The sequence below is a fragment of the Carettochelys insculpta genome, chromosome 12 (genome assembly GCF_033958435.1).
Source record: "Carettochelys insculpta isolate YL-2023 chromosome 12, ASM3395843v1, whole genome shotgun sequence".
Lineage (NCBI taxonomy): Eukaryota > Metazoa > Chordata > Testudines > Carettochelyidae > Carettochelys > Carettochelys insculpta.
Window position 1 is genome coordinate 38,032,559 of NC_134148.1, and position 26,848 is coordinate 38,059,406.

The 26,848-nt window shown below is 44.9% G+C and overlaps 1 protein-coding gene across 1 annotated transcript in view; it reads right to left on the minus strand.

The window, feature by feature from the left end:
- Window positions 1–18,347, minus strand: part of ADAMTS17 (ADAM metallopeptidase with thrombospondin type 1 motif 17) — a 231,869-nt gene extending 213,522 nt beyond the window's left edge. The window contains exons 1-3 of the mRNA XM_075006587.1: window positions 18,180–18,347; window positions 2,224–2,307; window positions 1,151–1,308 (exon numbers count right to left, since the gene is read on the minus strand). Coding sequence (XP_074862688.1) covers window positions 1,151–1,308; window positions 2,224–2,307; window positions 18,180–18,332 — 395 coding nt within the window. The 5' untranslated portion in view covers window positions 18,333–18,347. The remainder of the gene's footprint in view (window positions 1–1,150; window positions 1,309–2,223; window positions 2,308–18,179) is intronic.
- Between the last annotated feature and the right edge of the window lie 8,501 nt (window positions 18,348–26,848).

The following is a 26,848-nucleotide window of genomic DNA, read 5'->3' on the forward strand; positions in this document are numbered from 1 at the left end:
GGAAACACAGGGCTCCAGTGACTTGGTGCACAAGGGAGGCAGTCCCCGGATCTGCAGGCTGCAGGTGGAGTCTCAGTGGGCCACATGCAGCCTGCAGGATGCCCACCACAGCTCTAGAACACTGATGCCCTGAGTTTAATCATTTGCAGTTCTGCTTTTAACCCTTATTTCACTGTTCTGTACAAGCAACTGGAATTTAGAACTAACAATCACTCAGTCTCCTGGCACTCACCAAATGCATTCCTTTTAGGAGAAATGACTAACTTATTAACAGTCATCAACTTTCACGGTCATTAGGCTAAATCCATTCCACAAGAGATGTTGCTACAAAGTAGTTACCTTCACAGACGGACCTTAGATCTGGGCCCAGGACATACCAAGACCTTCTCTAGGCAAATTCATTATGGGTCATTGAAATAAGGTATTAGGTAACAGGAAAATCATTTCCCAGAGAGTATCGGTGCTATTGTACACACACAGGACAAGAGGAGCCCTCCATTTTTAGTGCCATGACCCTTTGCTTCCTATTCACATTTATTTTGAAAGCACAACTGCGGTTTTTAAGAAACTGAAGCTATGGAAGCATGTTTTCTATTCCCATTACAGATGGGAAAAAGTACATGGACAGATGATACCGCTGATTACAACAGTATTCTGTCCCACAGGTCAACACGGGTAACATCTCTTAAGGGACCTGAGCCTTATGGGGGCTGGCCTATTTGATCACAATGTAGATCCACAAAGACAGACCTGTACAATCTCTGCTATGGAACAAGAGAGAAAGCAAGTTCTAGCAGGGGATCAGTGCAATGGTGGATCAAGTAGATAAGTGCTGATGCTAAATGGGATACCCACAGACTATCACTTTTTTTTTTTTTGTTGTTGGGCTGTGTTGAGGATCAAGGATTAACCTGTAGTCCAGAAGCATTCAAAAAGGAAAGTGACCATTCATTGTCACTGAAAGAATGTTTTTCCAAAAAGGGTCAAGATAACTCACTCCACCCTCCTCTGCCTTATCCCTACAACCCAGCATGCACAAGCCAACATGAATGAGGGACAAAACATCAGAAACAGTGAATAATGGCTCCTTGAATTACTTGTTGATGAAGTGGACCATACAAACAGGACCAGTAAACCAGTTCCACTGTACCTGGTAACAAAGACAGCAGCATCCACCGGAGGGGTATCATCCCTTGCACCGGGAATGTGATTATTGCCAAGATACTTTGCTCCACCATACTCTTCATTTTGCCAGTGACAGAAACTCTCCAATGACCTCTCTCCATGGTGCCCAATGGACAGTTTGGCCTTTAGAAAATGAAAAAGAACTCAAATTTGCAAAGATAAGAGACTAAGAGAGACACATCTATGTAGCATAAAGTTACTAGATGACAAACATATAGTTTAAAGTTATACTTGTGAAGGTTAAATGTGTGCCATCAGGGCTTGAACCTGGGACCTGAAATTCAGCACCACATCACTGACCTCTACAATTTCACCTAATAACATCAGCTGGTAAGAGCAGCGAGCTTCTCTGGAAATACCAGGCCAGGGGTCTGCAACCACATGCAACTCTTTAAGGACTTCTTTGTGGCTCCCAATGTCATAACTGCAAAGTTAGTTTGTTTGTTTTTTAAGGAAAAAAAAAACTGCCAGATATTTTTGATAAACGGTAAATGTCTGAAAGCCCCAAAATGAACAACTCACATCTAAATAGCAAATGATAGGTGATCTCAAAACATTGGGTAACTCACCCTAGCATTCTGCAGACAAAGACAGAAAGAGAGATTTAGGAGTGAAAGTCAGGAAGACAGTAGTACAAAGACACATGTAAAGTGTGAGGAAAAAGAATATGTAAAAAGTTCATGAAAGTCATGCAGTAAACATGTATTGCATTACAAATCACTGTGTGTGTGCTGTTCTTAAAATAGGGGTTACAAAAAGTATGGCTTGACGTTATTTATTAAGGACTGTCTCATATTCACATACATTGCAGCTCTTGAATTATGGAGGTTTTTTGTTCGTTTGTTTGTTTGTTTTTTACCAAATTTGAAAAGAAATGGCTCTTCTTGCTATTTTGGTTATTGAACCCTGTCCTGGACCCAAAGGGTTTATAGGATTGGGAACTATGTTTCTGATTCCCTAACCATATTATTAAATCTTTATAGCTGCCTGTCCCCAGCTAAGGCCACTGCAGCTGTATAAAAGTTTTGACGAACTTACAGGACGGTTTCGAAGGAGGACTAGCTTGGTCACTCGAATGCTGACTTTAATTCCAAGGCTCTGGTGTTGAAACATGTTGTATACCTGTCAAAAGGCAACAGACAACATCACATCAGAATGTCAAAGAAAAAAGAAAAAAGGGAGCTAGAAGTGATGAGAGGACTAACCATGACTGAAAAGAGGTTCCCCCTAAAGATAAAAATAAAGATAAAAAAAATCTAGGGGGAAAAAAATTTGGTTCAAATGAAACAATACATGATGCGTATTATTATACAAAAATGCAGAATTATAAAAGGAGATACCATGGAGCCATATAAACTCAAATTACATCGTAGAAAGGAGCAGCTATAATTCTCAAATAAAATACATTTTCCCCTCATGAGCATCATTTGGCTTCACCACTCTCAACCATTTTTCACACAGCCCCTGCAGCAAGGTTTCCCATGTGGGGCGGATTCACTCAATAATACAGATAAGTCCTTTAAAATAAACAAACAAGAACTAGAAATAATATTCTTTACCAAGGGTAGCAAAGGAAAAAGGCCTGCTGGAGAATGTAGGAAGGGAAATATATTCCAAAAGAACATTAAATAGAAACTAGAGACCTCAGAAACACAAGCCGGTTAAAAAAGGCAGCTAATACAGACTTCCAACATTTAAAACATCAGTGATATCTGAATACAAAAATGAAATAATGGTGTGTTTTAGACTTCAGGAAACAGAATGGAAAAACAAATTTCCCTGTGTTGTTTTCATACCTTATACAAGAAAATAGTCATGAGTCAGCATATAATAAACGACACAAGCCTTGGGAAATACAAAAATGGTGCTTGAAACTACCTTACTGCTATCTCCTCCACCTTTTACTTTCCAGCTCAGAGAGTTCACCTCATTTATAGGTTAGAGCACAGAACTCTTATTGATCCCAGAATTACATTCCACCCACTTCTCTATGTACAACTGCTATGCCTGGACCACATCAGAAAAGGTGACAGCGAGGACATACATTATAATCTTTTTATAATTTGGGGACAAATGCCACATTCCCTACTCAGACACAAAAATCAAAACTATGGAGGAGACTTTTCTGACCAACCACTACAAGACCTAGCCGTGCTTGTTCCCAGATCTTCTCTGGGGCTGTAAAAGTTAGTCACGCTACAGAGAGAGAGAGAGAGAGAGAGAGAATGAGATTAGATTTTTTTTTTAATTCCAGCAGTATATCCACTATCTGAACATATTTTGGGGATCGTGTTTTCAAAATCCTAATTTTTCCTTAATCATGAAAGCATTCAGGTATGCACTTAATTTTATGCTCATTCTTACATGCTTTCTGGTATGGGGTGGGCGGTGGGATGTGAGATGGTAATTAAGTCAAGTGGTTTCCCAATCCAGGCCCAGACTGGGAAGCAAGCAGCTCTCCGGAGTTCTAACCCCCATTCAGCCCTCTGACCATCTACATGATCTTTGAAAATTCACTCTCCTTTTGTACGGCCCCACTTACCCACATGTACAATTGCTGGTGCTACCTACCTACCTCGAGAAGGTGACCAACAACCTCTTACACCTGGCCCAAATGAACACTTTTCACTGAAACCGGGGGAAGTTAATTTACTCCACATTAGCTGGCTGCAGACTAACTGGCAATGGGGACAAGGTTTTCATGTGCTTATAGTTCTCTAGTGCGCTTTGACCTACTCCCATTTCAAAGCACACCTGGAAAGTTTCCTTGTGTAGCAGCAGGGTCCAAAAACAGACTCAGAACAGAAGGAGACAGCTTTACTCCCAAGCTTGATGCGAAGCAAGCGTTCATTTACACAAGCCCCTAATATTTGAAAACGTAAAGCACAGCATCCTTATCATTCCATATACTAAGAAATGAAAGCAGAGCTCCAGCCACAGAGTGGGCAAACTTATGCCCCAGTCTGGCCAACTGGCTGGGCCCTGGTACTTGCATGGAGCCCGGTGGATTTCAAAGGGGATTTCGTGGGCTGGGGATTTGCCTGCATGGAGCCTAGCAAACTATTCTTGGATTCACCAAGCTACTCTGAAATCCTGACCCCATTCCTTACGAAGACAGTTTGATTTCTTTTCCTGTTAGCAATTTCAAATATACACAGTCTTGCCTAGCAATTTCTATGTGTGGCTCTCTACCCTGTGTCACAATTAACACAAACTATTTTGCAGTTTCTTTGTATGTTTGGAATACATCTATAGCCATCCAAGTTAATATAAAAACTGTACTGTAGATAAAAGTAATAGCATCTTCCTTCGCTCTGCCACCAAAAACAATTTTTGCACAAGTTGTCACCCCTATCCAGACATTGTCAAAGTGCCCATCTACCAGGTTAGCTAGCTTACAGAGTTCATAATTAGATTTCCTTTTTACCTACTCTCTGCTCACTTCTATCACTGTAAGTCTGTCCTAAGCACACAGGAAATCCATCTACGCTGGAATCCAAATGAAAATTCTGAAGCCAGAAGGTCTAAATGCATTAAAAATGAAACAAAAAGTTCCAATACAATCAACCTAATTCCCCCTCTTTGCAATTAATGTCTTACAACGTGTGGATTTAACACACTGGAAGTTGCCCGATTCCATTGCTTATTATGATACCACGCTCTAATAATGCTGGTTATATCTGCAGAACAAGATTATATGCACCTTGGCTGCAGGAAGAATTGCTTCTAACATTCCAGCATGGACCTTTTGCCTCATTTTGTAGGCACTGTGGTGTCATAGCCGCTGTGTTCAGTCTGAGTATCCTTGCTAGTTTCCTGACTTCAATGCCACATCATACGTTTATCTATGGGATAGTTAAGTGCCATCTAAAGACTGGGGAGCACTGAAGCTGGGACCCAGGCAAGGTGGCAAATCAATCATTAATGAAGCTAGAAGCAAATTTCTTTAAAAAAAAAAAAATCACAATTGCCAGAGGAACAGTAATACCAAATAGTAACAGAGAGGAAGCCGTGCTAGTCTATAGACTATCAAAACAAAAAAGCAGTCAAGTAGCACTTTAAAACACTAACAAAATAATTTATTAGGTGAGCTTTCGTGGGACAGACCCACTTCTTCAGACCACAGCCATACTACGTGGATCTGTCCCACGAAAGCTCACCTAATAAATTATTTTGTTAGCCTTTAAAGTGCTACTTGACTGCTTTTTTGTTTTGATAGTAATACCAAATATTTCTCATTTCCAAAGGAATCCCTGCTATTGTTCCCCAGGGTTTAAACAGGGGTAGTAAACTCTGCCTAGGACATTAGCACTGTACTTACAGAACTGCAGTATACGGCAGAAAATATCGCAGTTAAAATTGCCAATATTCTCCCATCAGACAATTTGAAAGTGAAGAGCATCTCCAGATGTCTTCCTCCTTTGTTGTTCTTTCCCTGTTTCAGTTGTTGGTGAAAAGTCATGAGCAAAAGGCAGAAGGTGAAATATCACTTATCCATGAAGGTCCTGGTGGCTGAGAACGGGAGCAGTGCAAAATGGCCAACAAAGTCTCTGGTCAAAAAGCTCCATCATCACAGGAAAGAACACAGAAATGCTGAACTCTTAATGTGACTTGGCCTCTGCACTGCAGGAAGAACTAGGTTTTTGTCTTTTTGTTCTTTAACTAATGGTAGTCCATCGATCCGATGAGAGTGTTCTTTAACTGGTTAGTACTTAAAAGAAAAAAGAGGTGGGCAGTTGGCACCCGCCAGAGAAAGTCACAATCCCTGTGCCAAACATTATAAATCATAATCATAAATCTAAACCATATTAAATCTGTATTGGGACAGTAGGACACTAATAGGGAGTGATTCAGGGCACTGGGTATTTTCTGAATGCCTGCTTCTGAGCAACCTAGCAATTCCACTTTTCACCACCTAAATGAGTAATGTCAAACTACCAGCTACATTTCCTTTGAGACGTTCTGGCTATGTCTACACTAGCCCCAAACTTTGAAATGGCCATTTCGAAGTTTACTAATAAAGCACTGAAATACATATTCAGCACCTCATCAGCATGCGGGCGGCCACGGCGCTTCGAAATTGACGCAGCTCGCCGCTGCGCGGCTCGTCCCGACGGGGGTCCTTTTCGAAAGGACCCTGCCTACTTCGAAGTCCCCTTATTCCTATGAGCAGATGGGAATAAGGGGACTTCGAAGTAGGCGGGGTCCTTTCGAAAAGGAGCCCCGTCGGCACGAGCCGTGCGGCGGCGAGTCGCATCAATTTCGAAGCGCCGCAGCCGCCCGCATGCTAATGAGGCGCTGAATATGTATTTCAGCGCTTCATTAGTAAACTTCGAAATGGCCATTTACATGGCCATTTCGAAGTTTGGGGCTAGTGCAGACATGGCCTCTAGCTGTAGAAACCCAAATAAGATCAGTCCTTGTATCATCATCACCACACTCTGACTCTACTTTTCTTCAGTGCTCACAGAGAGACAAGGTGCTTACAGCCTCTCACGGTTCTTCAAAATGTTCTTTTGCTAAAGTCAGTGCAGTTCCTGTTACATCATCTCCTCTTGTCACAGCTGTTTGTGAACTCCGTAACAGTAGGTGTGGGTTTGGACATCATCTATGCCACAGCTCACATCAAAGATCCCAATGGACCAAGCTGCAAGAAGGATACCAACAATTCAACTATGACTGCTGTCAGGTATCTCTCAAGACATCTGCCAGTGTGTTTTGAATCCGACCACACTTTGTACAAAAGCAAAGCCTTCGCTTATACCTGAAGAGACCCCACTCATTGCCTTAGCCTCGGTGAAAAAGCCTGCCTGCTTCAAACAAAGCATCTAGCCCAAGTGAAGCTTACCCAGCGCAAAGGGGAAGTGATACAGCTATGTGAGTGATTTCACTGGGTGAAATCCCCTCAATATCAGTGAGCACAGAGTAGGTGGACGGAGATCTGCACCACACATGGGAACTTCCTCCACGTGCTCTCTCTGTTCAGATTTCTAGGGTAACGTGAACTGCTAGGAAGACATCTGAATGTTGCTGGCAGACTGAATGCAATTTGGCAAGGAGCCCAGCCAAGGACCTCATTTGCCCAGTTACTCAACCAAGACATCTTATAAGATCGTCTCAGGCTGGTGAGCTGTATTACCAGAGTTCAGGAGCAGCCAGAAAATATTTTCCCTTTGCCTTATTCCAACATCCTACAGCACACACTGAACTCAGTGTATGTGGCATAACCAAGTCATGATCTGCAACACAGACAGTCACTGCACTTAAGACAACATTTGAAGTTGCTGGAATGTTTGCTGTTCCCCCAAATCTTTAAATATAAAGTCCTCACACTGGCAAAAAACAAAACAAAAAAAAACACAAACCAACCCTCAACAGCACTAAGAACTGTGTATAGCTCTACACGCTGTAAAGAAAACCAACGCTAGCTAAAAACACAGTGAGGACCTGTTCCAAATCACAGGCCAGAAGGGACCACAGTGGGAACTGGCCCTGGCCCTAAATGCGGTTGCTGTGACACAGAGTATCAATCTTCTTGGCACACTTATGGTATCCAGTCCCAGGTGCTTTATGTTGATGAGTTAAGTGTAAATATTCCACACTGACCAAGCTGGCATGTGAGGCAGCCAACAAAGAGTCAACGGGGTGTCAGTTAACTCATACCCCACCTAAAGAACACCACAGAATCCAAGTTTCTGTACAAAATAAAATAAGGTAAGTCTCTTGGCCTTTCCTGTGCAAAGGCAGCTTTCTTCATAGCACGCATCAAACATGTTAACTCACCACGTCTGACTGACCATAAGCACAATATGAGCCAACAACCTAAGCAAGAGGGTGGAGATAATTACAGTGGGTTTCCTAGTGTGGAGATTCCCAAGGTTTTGGAGGATGAGGACTATATTTGTTAGTACAGAGACTGACTCCTGGGAACCTCCATTTTCATTTGCAAAAACCCAGACCACCCTCCCTCCCACTTGTGACTGCCTCATACCCCGGAGGCCACTGCAGCCATTCCTGGCCTGGAAAAGTAAGAACATTTCCTGTATTTTTAGTGTCTTTTAATAAAATCAGGCAGTTTGGAACAAGGAGAGCCAACACCACATAACCTGCCAGCTTTTTGCAGACCACCAGCAACTGTTCCCTGCACCAATGTTTAAGAACCACCAGTCCAAGCTTTAACCATATAATTACTGTCTCCAGTTACAGAATTGCAAATACAGGCAGGGCTGGGGAGGGGCACGCAGGAAGATGGTTACTGTAATAGAGAAGGTTCTCCATCACTGACTTGAGGTCAAGGGTTGTGAAGAGACCACAGGGCTGGCTAAACTAGGATCATGCCCATCTTCTGGCACCCCTCTTAAAGAAAGAACAAGTGATCAGTCTGCTTGTTGCACTACAACGACTCATGTTTTGTGGGGAGCCACCAAAAGCACCCAGGGAAGGTGGCAAATAAAAGAAAAAGCAGAATGGGAAACAAAGGTGGAACAAAGAAGTGACTCTTTTACCTTTCCAGGTCATTTGCAAATTATATGCTCTGAGCTTTGCTGCAATGTTACCCTCCCGCCCCTCCTGCATATCAACAACACCTCAAAGTTGTCCCATCAAGCAGTGACTCATGCGTCTCTTGCCAATGAGTCTCATTTTCATCTAGTGTAGGTTGTGAACTACTTGGGGATAGGATGGGTAGCTTGTCCTTTGCATCTTGTTCAACACCTGCTTCAATTTGTCCCTATTTCTTTCAAGGCGACAGGGATGGGACCTTTTGGCCCCATTTGTCCAGGCCTGCTCTCTCATACACAAAGCACAGCTCAGTTAGACTGAACTGAGATGGAGAGGAACCAAACTCCACCCAGAGTTCCCCTGACTGGACGTCCAGACACAGATAAAGAGGCGTGTGCATGCAGGTGTAACGTTGTGTGTTGTTGGCTCTGAACTTTACAAAACCTGAGAATGGGTCATGTGGCTTTATTCAAAGCCTGCATGCAAACTGCAACTCCTGCAGAGCCTTGGCTATCAGACCACATTTATGAGCGAGAGTGGTAGCCAGGCTACCAAGGTTTTTCCTGTTTGTTTTGAGAAGTGCCATGGGATCTCTAACTCCCACCTAAATCTGAGCTTACAAATGAGGCTATAAAACATTTTTTAAAAGATATTTAGCACTTTGCATGTCTCTGAACTCAGTTTACTTAACATGCAGCTTTCTTACAGAGCTGTGGGAAGATGTTCCAACCATCAGGAAAAGGAACCTACGGATGATAGTGATGTATTGATACTCGTTTCCCCAGCCCCCACCACGAAGGCTCTAGAGAGCACGGCCTTAAGGACGTGTGCAAGGTGGCTGAGTATGCATGAGACCTCCTGGGCCTGCTTATTCCAGCTGACAGCACAAACACACAGATCATAAACACAGCCCTATATTTCTCCAGGAAAAAAAAAAAAAGAACGGTGCACTTCAGAGTGCAAAAGAACACCACAGGGAGTAAACCAGTTTTATTCCTAAAGGCCAACATAAAACCCCACTCCTCTGAACGTTCAAGGGATCACTAACTTCATGTTACTGCTTGCTGCTTCAAGAGGCTTTTACACTAAATCACATGGCTTAGTAACGGCTGCAGGAGAATTAAGTACAGTACACACACTGCAGTTACTTATCCAGACTCTCTTCTTCCCCACAAAGAGGCAAGCTCAAAATCAAAGTGCAATCAACATTTAATCTTGCAATCGAAATCCAAAAAGGCACTTAAAAATGAAAGTGTCTTGAGGTTTATGAAACCAGGAGATTGAAGAACAAAAGTACCTTTTAAATTAGCATGCTGTGATTTTTGAAACCCTGACAGCATCAGGCATTGGGGGATGGGAGGTGGTTCAGGTTATTGGGGCCACCGGCCCATGCAAAGCTCCCAAAACCAAGTGGTCCAGTTGGGAGGGACGAGTGAACCCCGCCCTCCCAGTGGGTTCAGGAGTACCACCAGACCAGCCACAGGGCCAGTGGGCAGATTCTGGTGCCAGTCATTTGGACAGGAGGGCCTAGGACGCTGTCCTGCTGAGTTTGAGCCCTGCTCTGTGCCAGATCTGTACCCAGAACAGTTGGTACCCAGTAACCAGGATGTACTGGACTGAACTTTGAATGCACCAGTACCCTCAGTCATGTCTGCAGAAGGAGCCATCTGAATGGGACAAGCACCTCACTGGGGACCATGGGTGCTCCATGGACCTGCAGCAGGAACCCAGTAATCCATACCTCATGCACAGAGATTGGTAATGGGGTGAGGTACAGGACCAAGAGGTATCACGGTCCAGTCACCACGGGAACCACCTGGTGTGTGGTGACATCTGTCTTGGGGACAGATTGTGGGGCCCAAGGTTCTTGCCCTCCAAACAATCCCACGAACTGTAATGTCTGCCTGGAGACATAAAAGGCTGTTCCTGACACTCAGCACGGAGGGGCATGTGCCTCCATGGGTCCACACCAAGTAACTGGCGAAGTCCATCTCAACTCCCTCTGCCAATGCTTAGAGCCTAGGGATGGAGGGAGAGCTCTGCCAAGACTGCCTCCCCGCATCTTAGGCGTTATCAGCTTCCGCTGGGTGACTGCTGCTGGGATGTCCTCCACAACGCAAACGGGCACAGGTGAGGGAGCATGGAAAGGTCCCAAGGGAGGCTTACCCCCTAGGCATGGGCACTGTCTGGGCTGTTGTGGGCAGCACTCAGAGCGACAGGCTCTCCTGCACAGCCTGCGTGGCTTTGGTCATCAATGGCACCTGAAGCTGATGGAGGCTCTCTTTTGTGTCTAGACTTATCAGAAACAGAATGTGCTGCACTTCTCAGCAAGGGCTGGGGACAGATGAGCTGCCCAACACGGGCTTTAGCCCAGCCCTGGCCCTGTCCATCCCCTCACAGAGAGTGGGAGGCTGAGCCATATTGGTGTCACTGACTTTCCAGGCCAGAATCACAGATGGGGATCAGTGCCCGCTCACTGATAGCACTGGTTGGGCTTTCACAGCAATTGCAGGGTTTAACGCCTAGGGACCAGGTATACCCTGTCCCCCAGCTAATTCCCAGGCAGGACTAACACACAGTAACCCCTGCAAAGGTACTCACACAAAAACTAACCTCTTACAGCAACTTTGCAAAGTTTCTCTGAATGCAGCCTCAGCAACGCTAGAGCACAACATTCTGCGCACAGTCCCTGGCAGCCAGGAGACAAGGGTTGGGAGAAAGGCGTGACACCATTTATACTGCACTATGAAGGCACCTCTCCAGGGAGTCACCAGAGCTCTTCTCCTAAGAATACTGCTGAAGGAGAAACTTCCAGCAGTGGGGCATAGGGTGAGCACACGCTTAATGAGAAATGGGCCGCGAGCAAGCACTCAAATAAAATAACAACAACAACCCCCTCATCTTAAAGAAAAAAAAATCCATTGTCTGTTCAAGGTGCAAGATCAGAGTGTGCCATTAAAACCAGCGAATGAGAGTACATCATCCAGAATTTCTCTGTTGTAAAATGTTTTTGCTTTCATGGCTCTTTATATGTTTTTTTAATATTCTTATTATTTACCAGCTGGGGCAACAAAATATTTTGAAATGCTGATGCTTTCTCCCAGTAACTGTTGTATTACAAATAGATATTAAATACCTTAAAGGCAGATCACTTGATTTAAACATAATAGGCATTAATAAGCCCTTGAATGCTTATTTTATAATTTGACAGTGAGCGTAATGGCTTACAGTGACAAGTTAAACTAACGACCCTCTGAGCAGTATGTCCTATTTGCTCAAATAAGTGTCTTGATGCCAAAGTTAACATTCTGGTTTCTGTTAGAGGCATCTTGCCAGTCTGGAGTGTAACTAAACCAGCAGAATCTAGTTGCTATGGGCAAATATTATCCCTTGACCGATACCAGAGAACCCAACAGGCCACAATATTGGGGTGCAAAGACCAGGAGCAGCCAGTGAGCTGTAATCCCTGGGGACATCTTCCACCCCACCTATGAAAATATCTGGCCCCCATAATCCCATGAGGTGGGACAGTGCTATTTTACTCACGGGGAACTGAGGCACATTGAGTCACTATGGTCACATGAAAAGTCTGCAGCAGGCACTTGAATCTGACCCAGGTACCTGAGTAACAGTCAGATTCTTCCTTCTCTCGCTCCTTGTGATGACATCCTGGCCCTACTGAAGTGAACAGCAAACGTCTATTGACTTCATTGTAACCAGGATTTCACCTCTGCATTTTAACAAATAAGAGTCAAGCAAGCTGATCCACCCATAAAACACCCTACAAGCTGATGTCAGCAAAGAGGCTCTGCTGCTATTCCGCGGAAAAACCTCATGGAAGTCTTGTATGCACAGCTCATTTCCTTGGGATGTGTTCAGGGAGATGGATTTGGCTCTGGGTCTCCTTGATTATTGGATGATACAGAGCATGGGAATGCACTGATGGGAATTTGAGATCTTTCTTCTGTCAACAAGGGGAACCAAAGACGCAACAAAACTGGCACAGAGCAGTGGCAGATTTTGGGCGCCCATACAGAGAATGTACATAACCTAGTACATTACAGAATGGATTTTAGGTGGGCCCCTGGAGCTGCTAATACACACCACTACCACCACACCACACCACTGCTCCTGAATACGTGTGGGGCTCTTGTCTAAAGCAGGCGTCTGCAATCAAAATTGTGAGACGAGCCATTTTTTTCAAAATCAACACTTCAAGAGCCGCAATGCGTGTGAATATGACACAGTCCTAAAGAAAGAACGTCAAACCGCACTTTTTGTCACCCCTATTTTAAGAACAGTGCAAACAACAATTGGTACCGGTTAGAAATGAAGTTACTTTCGCCCCTGGATTGGAGAGCCCATGAGGTCTGGGGACAGGCTCACAAGCAGGAGGGAGCAATGTTTGCATCATTCCTCAATGCTGAGGAGGAGGAACCGGGCAGCAAGTTCCCTGCAGGTGTAGTTCAATGTCACACCCACTCTCCTAGCCAGAGCTGAAGTGCCCGCCCCGCCTGTCATCCCAGGAACGGACATTGGTGCTGATCCGAGGCAGCCCGAGTTCCCACGCTCCCAGGAGCAACAGCACACAGATGCAGCAGCTGCTCCGCGTGAGACCCAATGCCAGCTCCCTGCCCGCCCATCAGTGGCAGCAGCATGCCCTTCCTCCTCCCCACCCTGTGCGCTGCCGGTGGAGCTGGGAGCCTGCCTCTGGCAAGCTCTGCAGCCAGGCCTTGCCTGGGGGGCACTTGTCACCCGCAGCAGAGGCAGGCAGAGGGGCCAATTCCCTCTCCATTCGCCCATGCCTGTTCCGCCTTCCTCTCCCCTCTCAGCCCTCAGGTCTGCTGACCTGCAGCAGGTGGAGGGAGGGAGCCATCCAGAGCTGGCCAATGTGGAAGATGCAAGAGGGCTGGGGAGAGAGGATGCCGACGTGCCCCCTCGAGTTCCCCACTCCAGGGCCAGACCACTCTCTCCCAGGACCCAAAGGGAGTCACTGCATCTCTGGACGCTGCCATGGCTGACTCCTTTGTGGCTCCCTGCCCTGTTGCCACTGAAACAATAGATGCAGTTGGTTTAACAGCTGGATCCCTCCTGCTGTTCTTCAACCAACTGAATTTAGTTCTATTGTTTTAGCGGCAGCAGGGCAGGGAGCTACGGAGGAGTCAGCTGAGGCAGTGTCCAGAGCCACAAATGACTCCTTAAGGAGCTGCATGAGGCACCGACCCCTGCCTAAAGTAATCACAATGAGAATAATCACACCCCACCCACATAAACGCCTTGGTTTGCCTCAGATTAAAAAACGCTTGAACAAATATATCCATTCAGAAATGTATTTTCTACCCATCCCTTGCAAAGTTTGTGAGCAGAATGCAGGGTAGGTGGGATATGGCCTTGAAAAGAATAACCTTTCTGTGTTCCAAATTCAACACACCCTGAAATGCAACAATGCCATTTCGTAACGAAGGGACGGTAAGGAGAACAGATCTGCTGAAAGAGCCCATTTTCTGTGAACCAAGTCCCATGAACACAGAAATACAATGAGGCCTTGTTCAGTGAATAGTCTCGCAACATGCTGGAAGGTGAAGTAATAATAATAATAAAAAAGAGTCAGCTTTTAAAGGAATAGATCAGTTAAATTTCCTGCGGGCTCAACCAGCCAAAGATTTCATAACAGAAAGGAGCCCCACAGAATCAGCACCTGTTAAAGGAACAGCAAATCTTTTTAGAAAAAAAGACCACTGCTGTGCAGTGAGGTTATACACAGAGATGGGTCTTATTCAGCTTTTCAGTTTTTTGGGTTCGGGTTTATGGATTCCTGTTGAGATTTTGCTTTCATTTTTTCCTGCCAGTCTGGTGCTGAAGAAGTGACAGATTGACAGCTCACAAGGATGGAGTTTTCTCTTCTAGCTTCAGAACTGAGGTAGCCCAGGCACAACAAATGCAAGCTCCCAGCATCCACCACTTCCTTGCTCACACATCTCAGCCCTGACCTGGAAGGACCTTGCCATCTAGGTGTGAACAATTCAGTATCCACATCCACTACAGGCACTGACTCTTGGGAGCAAATGAGGACTGGCCAGGAGGGTTCTGCACACACCTACTAAACGAGACTGAATTCTTAAGCCACCAGGACAGCTAGCAACTCTGAGTCACCAAATAACCACATAGATATGAATTAGTGACTTAGAGATGAAAGTCTTTCTCCCAATTTCTATTCTGCTGTGGGTCAGCAGCTCATTCGTGAGATACAACTCCATCAACTGTGGTGTACTACCACATCTATCTAGCATAGTGTAAACACTTCCCTGGGATTTGACTGAACGCTGCCACAAGCCAGCTGTGCACGAGTTCTCAATTCGCAACAAGGTCACCGAACTTTTTAGTGGTAGAGGCAGATCCTCCTCTTTAAAGAAATACAACCAAATCCATGAGATGAAATGGGTCTCTAAAAGGACAGATCCTTGTCTGGTGTAGCACGGTTGCCTTCAGCAGACCTAGTCCAGTTTACCACGCCACCTTTTAAAAAAAACAGTTGCTCCATGGAAATCTTTCAGAATCCACGAGGTACTGTGGCAGATCAGATCAGAGGTCTATTTATGGTAGGGATGGGCAGTGTTCCCTGTAAGCTGCGCACTTCAGCAGCTGCCCAAGAGAGATTCAGATGTTGACCATAGCTGTCAGTGTGTGTTTCTATTGGTGGAGCACATCTGCACATGCCTTGGTACACACAGCAAAATTTATTTCACTTATGGATGGGGAAAATGAACACTGCGGCTCCCACTGGGTGTGGATTGCTGTTTCTGGCCAATGGGAGCTGCAGGAAGTGGCACAGTCCAGGACACTGCTTCCCCGGCTCATTGGCCAGGAATGGCAATCTGGAGCCAGGGGGAAATCGCAAGCAGCCGTACTTTTGGAGGCACAGGTAAATAAAGCATCGGCAGCCCACAAGGTACTAAACCTGGTGACCTTCCTCCAGTTTACAGGCCACTTCTTGCCCATCCAGATATACAGCCAAAACCAGTACAGTGAACTCTTTCATATCCAACAGCCCCAGGACCAGTGATCAGGTTGCCAGGTACACTGGATAATAAAGGGGTCTACTGAGCAATGCATAACACTAAAGAAAACCAAGATTAGATATTAAGAAACAAAAATGTAGGTAGAGTACTTTATTTCCCAAGAACAGTAGTATCATACACTGTAAACGTATACTGTATTTGCTCTATTTATTTGCATTTACTTTCACTATACAGTACTTACAGAAAATGTAGCTAAAATCTATTTATGATTAAACTGCTGGTTATTTGAGAGTCCAAGACGCACATTTACAACCTGGATTCACATATCATTGTTTGAATCCTGGAATTTGATTTGGAGCATTACAGAAATAGACGTGACCTACAAAGTTTAATTCCAGGGCCAAACTCCCCAAATGTTTGGATCTGGGATTTTGGTTCACCTCAAGACCTGCTACTCTATTCCTCCTACCAAAACATCTGATTAGAAACAGCTTCATCAAAGCTCCCTTAGTCCTTGTTTCCACAACTAACATCATTTCTTATTTGATGACAAGACAACAAAGTGCTGTGGAAAAGGACTAAGCCTTCAGCTGAGGAAGTCACCAGTAGCAAAACAATTTTTATGAAAGTATCTGTGCCAATAGTTTAAAGGAAAATATTATTAGTCACAAAGGACAAAGGAAAAGAAACATAAGCAAGATGATCTCACAAAAGAAAAGGTTTCAGAACTTTCCAAGCTCTGGAGGTAAATCATTTTCAGGGTGCATATCCCAGTGAGCTCACTGAGCAATGCCAAAGTGAGAGTATTCCAAAAAACACTTATTGCGGGTAGAAAGTTATGCCACATTCTTGCTCAACAGTACTTTATGGGTGTTATATATATTTACACACACAATTATGAGCAACTCAGCTTGACTTAAGAGAGGTTTTGCAAGTAACTCAGGCTATGTCTACACTGCTAGATAAATTTGAATTTATTAAAATCGATTTTATAACGCCTTTTTTAAATTCGACTTTGGAGTATCCTCACTTTTCACAGGCTCCCAACATATTGCTTGCATGCAGAAATCACCAAACATTGACTGTTGCAGCAGTGCATTATGGGAACCTATCCCACAGTTCCCTCTGCCCTGCATTCTGAGCCAGGACCCAGGTACAGAAGTGCTGTCAGTTTCCTGGCTCCCACAGCTTGAGGGGAACCCAGGAAACTGACAGCACAGCAGCCCTGGTCAGTTTCCCAGCTCCAGCTAGTACAGTAAACCCTCTATTTAATGGACTAATGGGGGGGAAGGGCTGTCCGCTCCCCCCAATAACTGGTTAAATGTGAGGGGTTACTTCCCCTCCCTGCAGGCTCCCCCACCCTCATCCCAACTTCCTCCCAAAACATGCCCACCCCCCCAAAAAGCCCTCTCCAAAAAACAAAAACAAACAAAAAGCAACCACCACTCACTGGCTCTGATGGAAGAGCTGCTAGAGCCTACTGGCTGGGGGGCGCTTGGTCACAGGCGGCCAAGAGCACCTACTGGGTGGACATCTGCCCATAGGCATCTGGCCCTACATGCGACAGGAACCACCTGGTCGTGGGGCGCCTGGCCCCGCATGGCTGGAGTCACCTGGCCCCACATAGTATGAGTGCAGCAGCCCCGGTCAATTTCCTGGCTTCCGCCAGTAGTGGGGAGCTGGGAGCCAGGTGCAGCGTGTAACTTTGTGGGATACATATGGGACACTTGTGGAGGCTAATAAATTTGAATGAAAGACATGGCGCTTCCACACTAGCCTTTATTTGACATTTTAAACTCGAGAATGATGTTATATCTGTCCATTAATATCGACATTGTTATCGATGTCAGGGCAGTCTAAATCAAGCTAGGCATTAACAATGAAGACACTGACATTTTAATGTCAGGCTAACTCCTTTAAATTCGATTTTATCTCGTAGTGTAGACGCGCCATTGATGCAAAATTCAGAAAGTAAAATGGATCAGAGTCCTGAAGCTGAAAGCACAAACAGTATAACTTGTAATCTCTACAGCCACACCCAGTAACTAGCAAAATATCCAAACTACTGTTTAGAAAATAAAAGCACTCAAGAAAGCAATAATCTGAACACCTTTCAAATCTACGTGGGAACACAGCTTCTGACTGTCCAGCTACTGAGAAGAGTTATTAGACATAATGAATGGAGAATGAGGCCTCCCTGAAAAAGTACAGTTCAACCTGAACTAGGATCTCAAACCACCAGGATTTCCACAGAGACAAAAAGGTTCAGATCTGAATCTCCAGGTTCACAATCACCCCTACAGCTCAGACCAGACCTAAACACAGAAGAGGGGATATTTTCCCAGACCTACCTCAGATGCTCTTAAAAGTTCAGCAGGGTCAAATTCACACTGGAGATCTGGTTTAGCGTTCAGCCTCAGCACACTGTAAATCAGAAGATTTTGCTCCTTCTCCAAAAGCCAATGGAATACATACCATGTTCATAACTGTGAGGATGAACCTTTGGGCTGCCTCAGCACCATGATATTGCACCATATCAGCATCAGCCACCACCAGGGTTTCTACTGTGTACTCGTTAGTGACCCGAATGGCATTTCTTCGCTCCCTCCAGTCATTCCCTGGTTTCATCTTCTTCTGTCTCTTCTTTTCTAGAAAATAAAGTAAATATTAGAGAGTCCTCTAGGTCTAGTCGGTAAAGCACAGCAACATGCTTATACTGTATTGTAGTTGAGACTTCCCTCCATATTCAGCCTGGAATGACTTTAAATAAATTAAATTTCCATGTGATCTGTCCCTCAGTGGAAGCAGTCAGGAGTTTACATTATGAATACATGCATAAGTGCATGAAATGTGTTATAGTATCTATGGTACAGTAACACAACTTAAGTTGGTAGACAGTGATACAAATATCAGAGGGGTAGCCGTGTTAGTCTGGATCTGTAGCAGCAACGAAGGGTCCTGTGGCACCTTATAGACTAACAGAAAAGTTTAGAGCATGAGCTTTCGTGAGTTAACTCACTTCTTCAGATGCATCTAAAGAAGTGAGTTAACTCACAAAAGCTCATGCTCTAAACTTTTCTGTTAGTCTATAAGGTGCCACAGGACCCTTTGTTGCTGCTAGTGATACAAATACACTCTCTCTCTCAGGCATGTCCTCTTTTGAAAGTTTAAATATGGTAACCTTAAGGTTGTGGCAGCATGAGACAAGTTTAAAGACAGGCATGACTACAGAATAGCCATTTGAGGACTTTTCTCCCTCTTCTGCCCTCAGACGTTTTCGTTTTAGTCAAAGAAGTCATAAGAAATTCCTGTGGTCACTATCACAATTGGTGGAATTTAAAGACCCACATAGCATTAAATGTTATTTGGCTACCGGAGCAGATTACCAAAAAACAAGGATTTGCTATCACTTGGAGTCATGAGTTGTTGGGTTAGGAATCCAGGTGTAAAACCTATGGACTGAAATATGCAAGAAGTTAAACTAGATCGGGGTCAGCAACCCTGCATCATGTGTGCCAAGAGTGGTACATGAGCAGATTTTAATCAGCACATGGTGTGGGAGCTCATCTCTACCCCTCCTCCCCAATGCAGTCAGGAGCTTACTCAAAGCCAGGCTAACTGCAGATTAACCAAAGACCAGCAAATGCTACCAACCACCACCTAAACGGTAAAACTCTCTCTCTTAATTTGTTTATTAATGAGGCTGTTGTAAATAGGACTATTAGTGACTTTAAAAAGTATCACCAGCACTCGGACTGTACATAGAGGTCAAAAGGTCAAATTTCAGTGCTCCACCTTGGGAAGGCTGCTCACCCCCAGGCTAGAGTAATAGAATGGGCTAAAAGGGACCAAAACTCTATAAATCTACAACAACCAGAACCATTTTGAGGGAGTACAGAAATGAAACAATTATCCACTGCTATACAAGGAAAAATAAATACTGCATGGTGTGAACTTTATCACTTCAACAAGGAAATTAAAGCAAAGGCCAAGTGACAAATACATTATAAAACTGCCTCCTGCGCAGGTGAGAAGTATAATTCATTTCACAGCTCCAGGAGAGATGTGTAAAGCATCTGAGGAATGAATCAGGGACAAGCTGGGCACAGATGGGATGTTAAAGCTATACTCCTCATTACAGTCATAAAGTGTATTGAAGTTTTCAGTTGTAAAATGAAAGAAAAACAAATGAATACATAGAATCAATTTATTCTGCAATATGCAAGATACCAAATCCCAGGATTCATGGACATTATTAGCACTTGCGCTTATGGCTAAAGGTGCAAAATATTACAGAAAAGACTCTCCAACCCTTGCTCGCGTGAGAAATTATTTCTTTATCATAATGAGCATAAGAGTGGGAGACGAAATCCACGAGATGGTCTTTCAGGGAGCCCTCATTAAAATGCCACAATATTGTGTGTTGTAAAAGCATTCTACAGTAGTAATGTCTATTCCACTGACATCATGACACTATTTATGGAATACGGGCACAATCTATGCAGTGAAGTTCCCCTTCAGGGTGGCAGAATCTGCCCCTACATCCCCCTATAAAGCAGTGATACAGTCCAGGCAGGTTCTGACAATAAAGTGGACACAAGTTTTATTTCATGCCACAAATAAAGGGCAAGATCATTTTCAAGAGACACTACCTTGGCTTCCAAAGCAGAGAATAATAAAACACTCGTTAGTTGTTGAGAGAAACCAGTATCTTCTGTGCACCTTCTTTTGTGGGGCTTGCCTAGGAAAGCAATGTTCTGCAATGTAAAGATCCTAGTTCACAATATTTATTCTATGATGCTGGTTTTCCCGAGCATTTACTAGCTCTCTTATATAACTCAGCTTGAATTGCCTTACATTACCAGGCTGGTAAACACTCTAGCATCCCGATAGTATGCTTCCCTTTACTGAACCCGTTTGCTTCAGACTGCCAGACACCAATGGCTGGTAAGCTCTCTCACGCCCGCCTGAAACTAATACCAGCACTTTGTTCGTTCATACATTCATTCCATCTCGTCAATTCACACATATTCATCCCAGCCTCCCTCACAGTTACCTGGCAGTCATTCTAGTACTGTTCTCCGTATGCTTTTTTCCCTTCGGCATCAACTGTCAGCACTTGGTGCATTTTTTTTTAGCCCAAGAAACCAGCCATGACATTTGATTATTTTAAAAATCACTTTGGCAATACTCCGGTGCAGATAACAAGACAGACAGGAGGCTCTGTGTAAGCCAGAAGGGTTAATTATATTTCAAAGTGCCCACAAGTAATGAGGAGACACATGCTGGCAGCTAAGAGGAAAACAAGCACGTCTAGGAGGTTTGTAATAGCAAAGACTGCAGGAATGCAACCCTTACAAAGCCGCCTGCAGAGGAGGAGATCTGTATGTGCTGGAGTGCCAGCAAACTGAAATAAAATGGACCATCTGTGAACACTAGAAAGAAGGAGAACTGCGCACACCTTCGGCTTGCCAGCAATGAGAGGGAGATGACTTCACCCAACTACAGTGAATAAGCTTCTGTGTTCTCTCTTCCCACCCAGAATCACTCGTCCTAAGCTGCAGCACTTTAATGGGTATCGTATAAATATATACACAAGGCTGAAGGAGATTTATTTCTTTAAAAACATTTTCAAGTTACAGTTGGCATTTCTGAACCAGGTGAGTGGCATCTTCCTGGAAAGCAAAAGCATTTGCCCCCTACAATCCAAGTCCTTGTAAATCTCTAAGGAACTTATGGGACAGATCTTCAGATGGAATGAATCAGCCTAGTTCCACAGAGCTAGGCTGACTGACACCAGTAAAAAATCTAGCCCTTAGTCATAACTCAAAAGAGTAGACTTTATACACTTTTTAATTCTCCCCCACTCATATTCATTTTAAAGCGCATTAGAAGTAGAAGTCACATAGCATGGACCCATGTCAAATGCAATAACATTTTTGCATGGCTGCCATAAAATGAAGCAGATGTCAATACAGACTAAGGGAAGGATTAGAGTTATGCATTTCAAGGCAACAGTGATCATTACGATCACCTAGTCTGATGGCCTGCACTAGGTAGCGCAGAAGGTGCTTGAAATAAAATTGTATTTAATAAAACATTAAATTCCTCCATGCAGATGCAATGAGCCAGTTATGAGCAGCTCTGTTTCTGCGAATCCAGTAACACAAGAAAGATATTTCCCACGATCTATGGAATTGAAGGAGAAAAAAAAAAAAAAAAAAAAAAAAAAAAGGATTTCCCAAGTGCACAGCTGTGAACTGAGAGGCTCGTGTTTCATGCAATGCAAGATGAGGCATAGGAGATAAAGAATGAAATCCAGATAATCTATGTACACCTGGAATCTACATGTCTGGACAGCAGACACCTTTCAGCGCACACCCAGTGTGTGCAGAAGAAATGCCTCACATTTAAAAAAAAGACACCTCCGCTAATTTCAAAGAATTTGGGTAACGTTCACCAGCCTTTTGCTGCCCGGTCTTTGGCAAGGGTCAAATCTTTCACTTTCCATTTTATATTCTTTCTACATTGGTGTTTCCCTGGGCACCTGGAACTCAGTTATGAAAGTCCTCTGCTTCATAGATCAAACTAGGATTTAATCTCTTATTGCACTCCCTGAGTGAATACACTTTTACATTAAATAGAGAAAAGCCTCTTAGGCTACAGCCACACAGCAAAGTTATTTTGAGACAATAGCGGTTATTTCAAAATAACTTTGCGAGCATCGACACTATGCACACACTATTTCAAAATAAATTCAAAATAGCAGGCACGTTATTTCGAATTCTGTAAACCTTATTGCAGGAGGAACACCACCTATTTCAAAATAGGTGCTGTTAAGACACGGAACAGCGCTATATGAAAGTAAGCCATAATGGCATCCAATGGCACTATTTCAAAATAGGCACTATGCATCCGGACATGCTTCTTCGAAATAGCTGGGTGCGATTTCAAAACGCTCACTTGTGTGCAGCTGAAATAGCTCTTCTGGAATGGATTAATTTGAAATAACGCCGCTGTGCAGACTTAGCCTTAGAATGCATCTCCAAGTCACCTAGCTGGCAGAGAACAGCGCAATTCCTTGCATCAGCCCTGACACCATGCTGAGGTGGGGATTTCCAAGGGAGTCTCTCGATTGCCCTTCTTCAAGGATCCCCCCAACACACACACACACACACACACACACACACACACACACACACACACTCCCTCCCTCCCTCTAGCAGATCTGACCCAGAAATAGCAAAACATTCCACAGCAGCCAAGTAAAGGCAGAACTGCCCACCCTGTTGGCCCCCCAAAGATTTTCAGACTACGTACTACAGCTGCTGGGAAGAAATTGTACCATCTGATAGCGCAGGGTGATCCTCAGCCTCTCCCAACAAGCAGAACAGACCTTGCATGCAGGGAGCTGGCACTCATTCCACCTGGCCTTCTGAGGCCCTTCACATCCAATGCCTACTTGTTCCCTGCCAGCAACACAACTATGATGCGGTTTTTGTGGAATATTTAAATGTTCCTTTGAGAACCTTTCCCCAAATTTTGCTATTAGTAAGCCTCTCTTTTTTCAAGTGGTCCTTCTCACCTCATAACCCGAAATGACCGCTATTAAATAGCGGGTGGGGCTGGACTGGAATCAAAAAGTCTGAGCATGGCGATAACTGAGCTGTGAAAAATGCCAGGGCAAAAGAACAATAACGTCAGAGCATTTGTGGTTCTCTCTCTGCATTCTCGCTCTTGGTGGCAAAGAAGCTGCTCATGGGGCAAGGGAAAAGCATGACCATTGCATTAGACACCAACCTGGGTCCTGACAGGCAAGGCAGGCATGCTACAGACATCTGCTGTGCTGATCCTCTGTCCTTCAGGAGTAAGTCTACCAACTGGCTAGGGCCGGAGCGGCCATCCAGTTAAAGATGAAGAGCCAATATAGCCGTGGACAGAGTGCAACAGGGGCTGTGCTTGAGGACCAGGAGGTGAAGTTAAGGAGAAACAAAAGGGAAACTACAAGTCTAAGTTCACTTCCCAAGAAGAGGAAAAAATACACTCCTTTGTTAAGACTAAATAAACCCCAGGGGCTGCCAGAAACACAACACAGGATGTTTATTTTTCAAAGATACATTATGTTTTTCTTTCATCTTTCACCCTTGGTTTAGTTTTGATGGCAAAGCAGCGCTCAAATTGTTTACTGACCATCTTCTCAATAGCAGTGAGGTGACGGCACAAACACCATGGATACGTCTACACTACAGAGATCTTTCGAAAGAAGCTCTTCTGGAAGATCGCTTCTGAAAGCACTTCTTTCAAAAGAGCATGTCAACATACCAAAAAGCGGATCAAAAGAGTGCTTTGCTCTTTCAAAAGAGAATGTCCACACAGCCCCCACTCTTTCGAAAGAACGGCCCAGGGATTGCAAAATCAGGCCCTATGAGGGCAGCTCTTTCAAAAACAAAATAAAAAAGGAGTGAGGGAGGACACCTGTGGAGTGTCTATACACGCTTTCTTTCTAAAGAAGCTGTCGAAAGGGGGCTCTCTTTCTGAAATGGGAAAGGAAGAGCAATTTCGAAAGGAGAGACGCATTCTTTCTGCTTACTTTCGAAAGAACACACACTGTGTGTGTGTGTGTGAGTGTAGATGCTCCACAGGATCTTTCGAAAGAGCCCCCTTCTTCCAAAAAAATCTTTTGAAAGAACTTGCTAATGTAGAGACAGCCCATGTGACTCAGCGCCCTGTTTGCTAAATCCAGGTATCTAACTACCGTCATCTGTAAGCGAAAGAGATACAGAGGTACGATGGATTCACAAAGATCCTGTGCCAGGGTTCCAAAGAACTTGACTTAGTTGGCAGAGCATTAAACTCCACTGCTGCACTGAATGGATATAGTACACGTGCCGCTGTATGAAGGAGGCACAAGGAAGGCTGCTACATTGCAGGCTGATACAGAGATGTGAATTCCAGTTTCACTGCAGATGTTCCAACGCACACTGGACCTGATCCAAGGGTCACAGATGTCAATGGAAAGATTCCTGCTGGTTTCCCTGGGCTTTTATCAGGCCCTCTGCATGTCAGCTACCTTACAGCTGCGGTTTTCACATACACAGTAACAGATTTCTGTTTTTTTCCCCCAAAACCACAACACTCCTGAATAATACCACATGGACTACCAAGATTTTCCTCCCCGCTCCATTGCTGACAATCACTTCCTTGGCACCTTTCCTCTGGCTGAAAGGGAAGCTAAGGAACTCTGTGGACATACTGCCTATATCGGGACAGGGCTTGGCACGCACAGAACTTGGGGACTGCTCTCTGAACTGTGGAATCCCTCAACCTGGCCACTACAGGAATCTCTGGGCAACAACAGGAACAAGAGTTAGAGGCAAAGGCTGAGAATCAGGGAAACATAAGGGGACACTGAGAGGAGACCCATCGGCACCTGCACTCCTCAAAGGCATCTGCAGTGTAAGTGGACACTACTACCCAGACAAACTCTGCTCAGAGGCGTGACTTAAAGGACCAGCAACAGCCCCACTGCTGCAGAGGGCCCCATGTCCAGCTCGGTCAGTAATACGGGACTGATGAGGCACTAGGAAGAACAGCAGCTACCCAGGCAGTTCTCAGCCCATGGCAGTCGCACAGCAGCCACCTGAACCAGTGGAGAAGTAAGCCAGCAAAGCTCCAGCTTGCAAAGGGCCCCACCCACAAATCTCCTGACTGCAGGAGCTGCCCAGTCCCACCGGACAGTTGGGACACTCCACTTCATCCACAGTGAGGCTCAGGAAGACATCTGAGCAACTATAAGAGTCCCTTCCTGGCTGTTACCGTGGTGCCTGCCTACTTGCAGGACTCCTGAGCTCTGCCTCCCTTCCTGTTTCCCATCTTCCTTATCCCAGACCCCAATCTGTTCCCAGGTCCTCATTCTAACATCCTGCCCCCAACTCCAGCTTTGGCTCTGACCCCCAGCTCAGCACCTGACTCGGACCCCAGCTCCGGTTTTAGCTTCCTGACTAAGCACGAGACAGGATATCTGACAGCTGGTCCATAAGGGACTTCTTGCAGCTCTGTGAGACCAAGGAGATCATGTGCAAACATGGAGAAGGTGCAAGAAAAATGCAACCAGAGCCTCATCAGAAGGCAGAGGAGAGGCTGCACACTGATGAATTCCACCTAGACACATGCCTGGGTCTCCTTTGTGCTGTGGAAGGCAGACAGTAACGTCAATTCAGGAAAAAACCTCAGACACAGCCACAGGAACTGGCAAAGCCCATGTTCACCTCCACATCACCACGCAACAGAAGGCAGAGCCCTCCTCCCTCTGCCATGCACGGGCCAGGCACAAACTGTCCCACGCACAGGGATCAGAAGCTGCTTTCAAACCTTGGAGCTGGCAGGCTGACGCTTTGTTAAAACTCGTGAGCTGCGCAACCCTACAAGCATCTTTCATCCATGTCATTTCCCATACAAACGGAAGAACTTGCTATTTGTGTGGTGTCTTGAAGCTCTTCAGGCAGCAGCAGACCATCACCCCTCCAAAACAGACACTCAAATGCAGGTCAAGAGTATCATCCCCTCCCACCTGTTACTGCTTCTGGTTGGCCAAGAACAAGGGTGGGGAAGGTATGAATGAGAAGGCCCCTCCCCAGTTCTCAACTTATTTCTGTTCTCCTTCACAGCCTGGTAATAACTGATTTGTGTACACACACTGGGCAGAATGAATCCTTTAAAAGGTGCCTTGCACCCTTGCCTCTTTTTGACTGCAATGGCAGCTAGAGGGCACTCAGCAGTTTGCAGGATTAGGCCTAAGGAGGATAAGTCACTACACCTCTCCCACCAAATAAAAAAAGTCACTATTTGTCATCATGCGGTAACTTTCAGTGAAAATCACTTCGCACAGCACTTTGGAGGATACCCATCACTGCACCGGCTACCAACAGAGGCAGCACCAAGAGTCGGTGACAGGAAGCAAAGAACTCTGCATTCCATTTTCAAGCAGCAGAAGAAATGCTCTTGAGACTAATGACTCAAGCTGAAATGCAGTCAGCAGAATAAAGCGACCAGCTTTACTCTCATTGTTGGCAACAACGCGCCACAAGGACTGAGTCCTCCTGCCTTATCCCCCAATGCTGCGCAGGATCAATGGCCCGACAGAG